Consider the following 11,045-nt stretch of genomic DNA (forward strand, 5'->3'; position numbering starts at 1 on the left):
TTAGTGAGACCATGACTCAAAAAATAACAAGTAAAAAGGACTGGTGATGTAGCTCAGTGGTAAAGTACCTCTGGGTTCAATCCTCACTGCCAAAAAAAAAAAAAAAAAGTCAAATGAAATGAAAAAAATTTTTTTAAATGTTTTAAGGGTGGGGCTTGGGATATAGTTCAGTTGGTAGAGTGCTTGCCTTGCATGCATAAAGCCATGGGTTCAATCCCCAGCACCAAAAAAAAAAAAAAAAAAAAAAAAAAAAAAAAAAGAAAAGAAAAAGAAAAAATGTGTTTTTTTTTTTAAATAGTTTTAAAGAGAGAGAGAGAATTTTTAATATTTATTTTTTAGTTTTCGGTGGACACAACATCTTTATTTTATTTTTATGTGGTGCTGAGGATTGAACCCAGCGCCCCGCACATGCCAGGCAAGCGTGCTACCGCTTGAGCCACATCCCCAGCCCCAAGAAAAAATGTTTTAAGGGTGAATATTGTTTCACACAACTGGTCTCCACTGATCTACTACCCATCCCTCACTAGAACCCACGATCCTGGAACAGGTGAGTTAAAATTGGCCTCCTGAGCCCAAAAGTATTACTAAGGATTCTGGGTATATATTATGGAGTTAGTTCCAGGGAGCCTTTACACATAAGGGCAGTGTACATGCGAAGCTGCCTTTGGCCACCCTCTCTCACACAAATGTTCACGAACTCCAGTTCTACTCCATTTTAAAAAGCAATTAAATGATACTACTTCTGGAAGGCTTTCCCAGAACCACCTTTTAGATCTCCTTTTCTGATGATCCCAGTGACACCCCCTTTTCCTTCCTGGCATGTACCTTGTCTCTGACTTTTCTGTAATGGCCACGGAAGATGAGTCCTGCTCTGTGTTATTTATCACTTCGATCCCGTGACTAGCACAGTTCCCGTTCCACAAATCAATAGGACATTGTTGAATCCATGAATGAATAAAATCGACCCAATTCTTTAAAAGCAAGAGCCACTGCTGGCTCCAGAAGTATCTTTATTATTGAATTATAGTAAATGCACTTGTATTTTCTATAATGGCATGCCATTTATCTTTTAGTATTACAATACTCAGTAACCCCCTAGAAGAAAAGTTATTGTGTCCCTTTCTGGAGGCTCAGGAGAGTTCACAAATTTGCCCAAGACCAAACACACAGCAAGTAGTAACTGATAGAGGCAGAATTTGAAGCCTGGGCTGTCTGGCTCCACAGCCAGTTCCACTTATCCTTTTCCTTGCTTCTTCAGCATCTGCCTAACGCAAGGCAGTTCTGCTCTTCGCATCCTGCCAACAGTGCATTTTCCCTGTGAAATGCCTGCTGTATGGCAGGGGGCGATGCCAGCCAGGCCTCTCACCTGGCTCCATCACCTAGCTACCCCTGTAGTTTCTTCTCCAGACCAACCCAAACATGGTTGGGGAGCTTAGAGGGGAGTGCCTAACATTCCCCAGTCCGGACAAGTATCTAATCAGCAGGCCTCCTTAGCATATCAATCCAAGACCACTCTAGAGAGGGATGCCTGTGCCCAGTTTTCTATTTTTAACTGGTGTGAACTGGAGGAAAAGCACAAGCATTAAAACATCCAAGCGCTAGTTAAGAACTGAGAATACAGGGCACCCCAGGGCAAACCAATGACCCTTGTCCTTCTTGTGTCTCCTTGGTCCCTCTGCCTCTCTTCACTTTATGCCATCTTTCTTCTTCCTTCTCAAAAATCCCTAGATCCTTCAAAACCCGTTTTCCATGAAGGAGCTGATAATGGTGATTTCCAACAGTGCTTCTCACACTTAAGATACACACCAGTCAAATTGGAAACTTGCTGAAAAGGAGATTCTGATACAGTTGTCTGGGTTGAGGACTCTGCATTTCTAACTTATCCCCAGGTTGAGGACACTCTTGCCCACAGACTGAACTTTGAATAGGGAGAGTCGATATGTTCTTATGGTTTACAGTTTAAGTTGCTGTTTGTTATCTTTTTCAACAAGAGTATTTGCTTTTTCAGTCTTGTCTCCATCTGGAATGAAGACCTTTGTCTCCAGTTTAAAGATGTTCATCTACCCACTGGCAAGTGGCCAAGCTACTTTTGGCATTTGTGCCTTCATTCAGGTTATCTTCCATCTTCAGACCCTTTTCTGGCTTGAAGATGAGAGTCTTTGAGTTGGAGCAAAACCCCTGCAGCCTGGATGAGGGATACCTGACTTCTAGGGTGGTCCCTTCGCCAGCAAGACTTGGCTGGACTCTCAACATAACCCTTCTCAGCCTCTTCCATGCCAGCCCCTGATCCCTGTGTGGATTGGGACCAAGATTGATAAATCTCAGCTTTCCCACCTAGATGAGCAAGCCCCATTTCAGGATGGTGGGGGCTTGACCAGAAGGGTGCCCCTTTTCAGGCACTTGAACGTCTGGCTGTGGTGCCCTCTGTGCCCAAGAGAACTGCCAGGGATATGTTTCTCCAACTCCCAGTCCTGGAAGATGAGAAGCTGTTGTCACTCCCCTGCTGCCCCGGCCCAGCTGTCAGGACCCCTTAGCAGAGGGCAGGGCGCCAAGCCTTCCCTCTTGCATGTGGCTTATTGTCTCTTAGGTCGGCAGGAGGAACAATCCCACAGCCCATCCAGGGAGCTCCCCCACCTCAGGAAGGGGGAGAGGGGGGTTGGCGTCACTTAGTCTTCCCCTGCCCCCTACCCTCCAGCGTCTGCCCCTCCCTAGCTCCCTATTTGGCCATTCTTCTGGCTGCCCCCTCCCCTTCCTTACATGGTCTGGGAACCCCCTGGCTGATCCTCTCCCCTGCCCTTGCCTCCATGAATGGCCTCGGCGGTCCTGGATGGTGCTAAGGCGACCAAATAAGGCAAGGTGGCAGACCGGGCCCCCCACCCCTGCCCCCGGTGGCTCCAACTGACCCCGTCCATCAGCGCGCTATAAAGCTGCGCTCCTGGCGCCTGCACCCAGAGCCTGCCGCCGCCTGAGCCGAGCCCAGCCGAGCCCAGCCGAGCCGCGGACGGTGAGTCAGCGACACCCTGCGCCCTCGCTCCCCGCCCGGCCCCTTGGCGGCACCGGACACCAGCCGCGCCCCCGGCTTCAGCCAGCGCCGGCCCTCAGCTACTCCTCCGTGTCGTTTTGTTTTTTTTTTCTCCCCAAACTTTTTGATGAGGTTCTAACTTGTTTTGTGCTAAGTTTTGGATCTCTACGGAGAGGGGCGCGCGGAAAGGGAGTCCCGCGTTCCCAACCCTCCGCAAGGGCGTGTGCTCTTCTCTCCACTGGGGCAAGGCGTCGGGTGTGGATAGGGCGGGAGACTGGGGTTCCAATTTGTGAACGGTGAAAAGGGCCTAGGAGGACTGGTAAGGAATTGGGTCTCCAGAGTAGTTAGGATGGTCCTTCCTTATGCCTGGGACAGAGGGTGGCACTCCTGGCCAGGGAGCCTGGGTGGGTTTCTCTTTCTTCACTATACAACCAATCTCCTCTGTGGCTCCTTCTCGCCCTTCTTTTTCTCTTAAAGGGTGCAGAAGGCAGCTCTTTCTCCACCCGCCCCCATCCCCTAGAATCCACATTTGTTCTATCCCCTTCTCCTGGTAAGGACAGAGCCAGTTCCCAGACACTGAGCGTGGCCCACCTTCCCTTCTTCAACCTACAGACCCCGCTGAAGCTGTGCCAAGATGTGCGACGACGAGGAGACCACTGCTTTGGTGTGCGACAATGGCTCAGGGCTGGTGAAGGCCGGCTTCGCCGGCGATGATGCGCCCCGCGCTGTCTTCCCATCAATTGTGGGCCGCCCACGCCACCAGGTACATTTCCCGCCCTTCCTGCCTTCTCCCAGATGGGGCACTCCCCAGGCCCACTCTGCACCCCTGCCTGCCACCTCCTTAGTCAGTCCAGCAATTAGGGAAATGTCTCTCCTGACCCAACTTTTTCCTGAACAGCTTGATTTAAATGAGGAAAATTTGGGTTAGTTTCAGATCCAAGCCAAGATGAGCAATACCCTTACCAAGTCCCTAACTACCAAGAAATGTACACTTTCCCCCAATCTACTTCAATGGCACACCTGTCAATGGTCCAGATGCCTCCTGTGAAAAGCCATTGGCTCTCTCCACTCTTGACCTTCTGGATTTTTAGTCCTCAGTGTCTTCTGTACCTCTTTTACCATATGGTTTTCTTTTTTTCTCCTCCTTTTCAGCCCTGTTCAAAGTTTGAAATAACTCCCCTTCACCAACCTGGACACAACCCACATTCCTCTCTCTTGTTCACAGTCAGTTCACAGGGCTCTCAAAACATGTAATCTCTCTCCTTCCTGGCTGTTGCAATTTTGGAAGTCAGACGTGACAAGGAGAGTGAGTGCCATGGTGATAGTGACATACCACCTGTTTATTAAAAGCAATGCCATGCTCTCTGGGTTTGTCACATGCCGGGCCAGACAGGCTGCCAGGGAGTAGAGCTCTTAGTCCTTGCGTTGGGGAATGACCAGTATCCAGGATGTTCTGGACGGGCCGCATCAGAATGGCAGTGGCAAATCAGCCCATCTTTTTAGGTTCACTTGATGAATGTCAAAATCTTTTCTTAGGAGAAATACAATGTGTCACTAATTTGGTCATTCCTGAATGTAGCCATCTACTTTGTATTTGACTCAGGTGATAAGCTTAATAATGAAGGCATTTTAAAATTAAGGTGAGGCCCTGCTTCTTCAGTGGAATAGCTTTATTCCCCCTCCTCAATTATATTCTAAACAATAGGATTATACATCTTTGTGATAAGGTACAAGACTGACTTTAAATGATTCTTCTAAATTTAAGGTGAAATCCTGTTTTTACTATTTCTGGTGTTTTGAAGATGTACCTTGACTTGGGCAGTTAGATATAAATTGATAAAGTGCTGAATATATTCCTGACACAGTGGAAGCATGATTTCCCTATCTTTTTCTTCTTACAGGGAGTCATGGTGGGTATGGGGCAGAAGGATTCCTATGTAGGCGATGAAGCCCAGAGCAAGCGAGGTATCCTGACTCTGAAGTACCCCATTGAGCATGGCATCATCACCAACTGGGATGACATGGAGAAGATCTGGCACCACACCTTCTACAATGAGCTCCGCGTGGCTCCTGAGGAGCACCCCACCCTGCTCACTGAGGCCCCACTCAACCCCAAGGCCAACCGTGAGAAGATGACCCAGATCATGTTTGAGACCTTCAATGTCCCTGCCATGTACGTGGCCATCCAAGCGGTGCTGTCCCTGTATGCTTCTGGCCGAACCACAGGTACGCTTGGGCTGTGGGGTTGGTCACTGATTTTCATCACATTCCCAAGCCACTGATCTTGCTGTGAATGTGATTCCTCAATTAAAAAAAAAAAAATAGTGATCCCTTCCCTCACTCTCTCCAGGGAGGTGTCCAAGCTAAGAGAGAAAGATAACTAACAATAGTTCCCTGAGGTTAATTTCAGAGCACACTTGTTGTAAGAGCTGACAGCTTGAGGAATTAGATCCTTCCCTTATTTTGAGGATCGAAGTGCAGCACAGTATAGCAGCTGGGAATGCAGCAGTCATGGTGTGTGTGTGTGTGTGTATACCATCACAGCCCCGGGCAACATCTTCAAGGAGAACACACATTTTTTTCCAACAGGTCTGAATCAATAAAGAGAGAAACATGTGCAAGAGAGATAAGAACAAAGAAAAATAGTCTGGGCATTTATATCATGTGCTGGTTGGCAAGAGGGATGATCATTTTAAAGTATTTTCAGGAAAATTTTCTACTCCAATACTTAAAAGGATGGGCTTCTGTTAGCTTCAGATTTAGTATCTATCCATTATGTTCATTTTTATTCTTTGTCTGTTAAGGATCTGATTTTATCTGGATCAGTGCCCAGTCTTGTATCTCTCAGCTAAGACTGGAAGTAGGTTTTACCGTGAATAAAGTGGCGGTCCACAGAGATTTATCTTGTTCTTATCTATTTCCTCTCACAGGCATTGTTCTGGACTCTGGGGATGGTGTAACCCACAATGTCCCCATCTATGAGGGCTATGCTTTGCCCCATGCCATCATGCGTCTGGACCTGGCTGGTCGGGATCTCACTGACTACCTCATGAAGATCCTCACTGAGCGTGGTTACTCCTTTGTCACCACTGGTGAGTATATGTGTCTTATCTGCCACAGCACGTGTCTGCTTTTTTTCCTCCCTTGAAGGATCCACCTACCTCCCCACGACTAACTTCTTTCTTCAGAGATTGACTGTGATGATTTATTTCTGCAGCTGAACGTGAAATTGTCCGTGACATCAAAGAAAAACTGTGTTATGTCGCCCTGGACTTTGAGAATGAGATGGCCACGGCTGCCTCTTCTTCCTCCCTGGAGAAGAGCTATGAACTACCTGACGGCCAAGTCATCACTATTGGCAACGAGCGTTTCCGCTGCCCTGAGACGCTCTTCCAGCCCTCTTTCATTGGTGAGTTGTGGGGTCAGATCCCAAGGCACAGCTTTTTCCTGGGAGTCTTGGGGTCTCCCAGAGTAAAATCCAATATAATCAGAAGGATTAAGAGACTGTTGAGTGAAATTGTAGGCTTGCAGTCCCACACAGCTCAGCCTCAAGTCCTTATGGCTCATTAGTGATGCTGTAGTGACCTGATCAAGGAAGACATATGGGTTCATCTCCAAGAATGAGACCCAGCAGTAACTGAATATCACATATCTGCAGGGAAGGGGAGCTTCAAGAGAGCTGAGTTAGTCTAATAAGTTCCATTACCAACTAGTTGGACTTTGCTTTAAGTAACTCATGCAACCACACTCTTACACATAGTGTTAATGGGAGACTTGTATGTCACCGAATCTCTTTCCTAAGCAGTGATTTCCTGGAAAAAGCTTGGACTGATTTAAGTTCATAAATAAAAAAGTATGTTAATTTTAACTTAAATGTTTGTCTTAGCCTTTTGAAGTACATCTGCATACATCTGATGTATACAGAAGGTATTCACTCCAAATAGATGCTCAACACAGTTGTTTGTTTCCTGGCCATCTATGATGGATTATCTGTTATTTCTTTTAAGAGACACCTGTTCCACATATTCCTTGAAGTGTATCTTATAGGGCAACATGTGTTTCAGAGGCAAGTGGTGGCAGCTCACCAACACAGAGGAGTCCTGTTCTCTCGGCCCAGCAGAATGTTCCCTCCACATTGAATTACAGCTTGAATGTGCTATGTTTTTTTTTTTTTAATTTGTATCCAGGCATGGAATCTGCTGGCATCCATGAAACTACTTACAATAGTATCATGAAGTGTGACATTGATATCCGTAAAGACCTGTATGCCAACAACGTCTTATCTGGAGGCACCACCATGTACCCTGGTATTGCAGATCGTATGCAAAAGGAAATCACTGCTCTGGCTCCTAGCACCATGAAAATCAAGGTAAAGAGCTTTCATGGGTGGGAGGACTAGCACAGATCTTGGTATTCTGAGTACAGTTTCATTCATAACTCCTTTCCCCTCACACTTAGCTTCCTGATTCCTATAAGCTTTACCTTTTAGCTTTTCTAGAACTTTTCTTGATTTTTTTTTAAATAGTACTTTCCCCAAGACAGAAAACTTTAAAGATGTTTTCAAGCAGTGAATAAAAAATAAATTATTGGGAAAAAATACAGCTAACTCTTTGAACATATTTAAACCCCCCAACTTTTGGGCTAACCTTCAACCATGCATTTAGCTTGTTGCCACATTATACTCTATTTCAGAGAAGTGGAGAAATTCTATTTTGAAGAGTCTTTAATAATAGAAATGATGAAACAGAGGAAAGTTCAAAAAATTGTGATTGTTGTAATATTTGGTGATATAAAATTTCCTTTGAATTATGAATTATTTAATGAATTATTATCTAATTTCTTTTTGTGAATATTTCCAACATGTTGCTTGTTGTTCCATTGCTTGGAACTTCAGAGTTCACTGGAAGCTTTTGTTTTCTTTCTGCAGATTATTGCTCCCCCTGAACGTAAATACTCTGTCTGGATCGGGGGCTCCATCCTGGCCTCTCTGTCCACCTTCCAACAGATGTGGATTAGCAAGCAAGAGTATGATGAGGCAGGCCCATCCATTGTCCATCGCAAATGCTTCTAAGGTGCCTTCTCTCTTAGTCTCTCTTACATTCAGGATGACAGTATTATGCTTCTTGGAATCTTCCAAACCACCCTTCCTCATCTCTCATCAATCATTGTACAGTTTGTTTACACACGTGCAGTTTGTTTGTGCTTCTAATATTTATTGCTTTATAAATAAAACAGACCAGGACTTGCAACCTACAAAAGCGTCTCTCATTTCTTTCTGGGGTAGGCTTGGGTGGGGCAAGCACATTTGCTCTGATACTTTGAGCATTGTAATAGTACAGTAGCATAAAGTTCATCAGAAAAGTTAGTGTCACACTGAGCTGGAAATTATGCACTGAATTTTGATTTTATATTTTGGGCCAGAATCATGAATTATTTCATAACTTATAAATAAGCTCCATTAGGTTTAGCCCCATGTAAGCAAGAAATGGAACCCTATAAGACAATGTTTTAAGATTAGTTGCTATGGATGACACTGAACATTGATTATTTTTAGCATACATTCTGGTTGTTTTTATAACTTTGCAGAACTCAAATACATAGCGGTAATGAGATAAAAGATTATCTTAAATTCACTTATCTTCTCATTTCTTTGGATTCTGCAGTTACATTTTTGAGGGTTAGACATGAAATGCAAATCCAGCTGACAGGCTTAGCCATGTCTCATTGCAAATATACTCTAAACAACTGAAGATCACTAAGCATGTTCAAAGTAAGTGTGAGGAAGCAGGATCCAGAAACAATTTCTTAGTAACTGTGTGATAGAGATCTTCAACATTTTTAATCTTGGGATCTTGGATTGAGTGGAGTGAAGACTGATGTTCTAAGGGAACAGGGTTGAGGGAGCCATAGAATTTGCCTTATTTCATGCTGGACTCTGTAGAGCATTCCAGGAGGAATGCACCCAAAAGGATCAGAGTGCTCTGTCCTTAGGGGACTCACATACACTGCAGGCGTATGTGGTCTGGGAGGCTTTAAGGAGATGGACATGGGCCAGGCTCTTGAAGAATAGTTAAGTTTAGAGAGGTAAGAAGAACAGGACGGAAATCTCAGCTGGAGGAAATGGGGCAGAAGCCAGAATACCAGGCCTGGGGTAGTCTGACCGGAGCTGGTGAATTTTAGGAAATCTATTGGGAAAGGTAGACTTCAATCTGATTGCAAAAGCTTTTAAGATTTTTTCATTTTCAAATTAATTGTTCACTGTGAGAGCTCACAGTGGTGTTTGACTGGTTTAATTAAACTTTATTGAGAGAACTGAGATGGATTGAGCAATTGGTGCAATGCTGTATGGTTTGTTTGTAAAGTACACAAGACAGGAGCCCAGATTTTTTTGACATTTTGTGTGATGATGCTTTTAAAAGCATCTTTTCTAACTTTAGCCATAGTTTATCAAGGGTAACCCCATTCTATCAATGTTGGAAGCCTGGGTTCAAAATTTGGAGTACTTTGGGTTCAACATCTTTAATAAATTGTCACTGTCATTATCATTCAAGGTCATATGCATGTCTTTATGTCCTTTAATTCGGAATGTATCTCTAGTTCTCTGACTCTGGGCCAGGTTCAATAGTAGGAGAGGGGGACCCAAAGATGGGTCAGAGCACATTTTCAGTATTTAAGGAACCCAGAGTTTAGAGTTCTATGTTTAGCATAAGCAAATGGAAGTTCTTTTTTAAAAAGTCTAAACAGAAAATCAATTTGGTGGGATTTTCTTTAGATACGGTATTAATGCTATTGTAGATATTCTCCCCTCTGTGTCTTGTAGCACAGAGATACTGGTTTCAAAGCTATGTATCAGCTGAGGAGACTGATTTGGGGCAGAAATGGGGAGGAATAATTCACAGTCTCTGTCTCTTTTTCTCTTGTCTCTCAGAGCACATAAACATTACAAATTTTATCCTCTGAAAACAATACTAATGATTTAAGTGTAGACAACAGACTGGAATATCACCTATGTTTTTTTCCATTTATGAATGAAAATGGAATAGATACTTTTGTTTCTACTTCAAAGTAGACACATGTGTTAGTCAATTTTTCGTTGCTGTGACCAAAATACCTGAGAAGAACAACTTAGAAGAGGAAATATTATTTTGGCTCATGGTTTAAGAGGTCTCAGACCATGGTCAGCTGACTCCATTGCTCTGGGTCTGAGATGAGGCAGAACATAATGGTGGAAGGGTATGGTGGAAGAAAACTGCTCTGCTCATAGCAGCCAGGAAGGACAGAGAGAGGGAGAGGGAGGGGGAGGGGGAGGGGAGGGGGAGGGGGAGGGGAGGGGGAGGGGGAGGGGGAGGGAGAAAGGGCCACTGGGAAGAGGAACCCATCTAGGACGTGCCCCAGTGACTCATCTCTTCCAGCCACACCCTACCTGCCTACTGTTACCACATAGTTAATCCATTCAAATTAGGATGGGCTGATTAGTTTACAGCTCTCATAATCTAATCATTTGGCCTCTGAATAAGCCTGTATTAACACAGGTGCTTCTGAGGGATACCACATATCGAAACCATAACAAAGCTTTAAGAATCACCTCCCAATATTTGTATCAGAAGTGGTAAGCACACAGATTCTTATTGAATTTTGAGTTTTTTCATCTCTGCTTCATGTTAGTTTATAAGGTATTAGAATGGCTGAGTCTTCTAGAAATTGTGCTTAAGGAAGTTACAAAGGCAATTGTGTTTAAGGCACAATGTATAAAATAATTGAGATTATCTACAGTGAATATGTCTTTGGTTAAAATTCCATGTATAAAAACATTTCATTTATTATATTCTTCTCAATTTATGTTGAAAAGAGTATTGTTAATAGCTTCAAGTACCCCCAAACAGTATTTTTGTCATTTTTAACTGATCAATAGGCATTATATAGTTGTATTTAAACATTCAAGAGAATAGAGGAAAAAGGAAAATTACTGGAGAAAATAGAATATTTAGAGGAGTAATGTAGATTTGCTATATCCAGGGCCTAA

At 44.0% G+C, this 11,045-nt stretch overlaps 1 protein-coding gene and 1 long non-coding RNA gene across 6 annotated transcripts in view; one reads left to right on the plus strand and one right to left on the minus strand.

Annotated features, from left to right (window-relative positions):
- The window catches only part of LOC308646773, a 42,276-nt gene extending 37,369 nt beyond the window's left edge, over positions 1-4,907 (minus strand). For all 4 annotated transcript variants that reach the window (XR_014021485.1, XR_014021486.1, XR_014021487.1 and 1 more), the window contains exon 1: positions 4,043-4,907. This is a non-coding gene — a long non-coding RNA (uncharacterized lncRNA). The remainder of the gene's footprint in view (positions 1-4,042) is intronic.
- ACTC1 (actin alpha cardiac muscle 1) lies at positions 2,840-8,280 on the plus strand. 2 transcript variants are annotated; one of them, XM_081290165.1, is made up of 7 exons: positions 2,840-3,004; positions 3,635-3,785; positions 4,924-5,248; positions 5,953-6,114; positions 6,240-6,431; positions 7,210-7,391; positions 7,950-8,280. In XM_081290165.1, the coding sequence occupies exons 2-7, from the start codon at positions 3,657-3,659 to the stop codon at positions 8,091-8,093; spliced, it is 1,134 nt and encodes a 377-aa protein (XP_081146291.1). In that variant the 5' UTR covers positions 2,840-3,004; positions 3,635-3,656; the 3' UTR covers positions 8,094-8,280. The 2 variants fall into 2 exon arrangements, with proteins under 2 accessions (XP_081146291.1, XP_081146292.1); XM_081290166.1 differs by lacking the exon at positions 2,840-3,004 and adding an exon at positions 3,185-3,341.
- The last annotated feature ends 2,765 nt before the right edge of the window (positions 8,281-11,045 follow it).

The sequence above is a fragment of the Spermophilus citellus genome (genome assembly GCF_964194105.1).
Source record: "Spermophilus citellus genome assembly, chromosome: 4".
In the NCBI taxonomy this organism is placed as follows: Eukaryota; Metazoa; Chordata; class Mammalia; order Rodentia; family Sciuridae; genus Spermophilus; species Spermophilus citellus.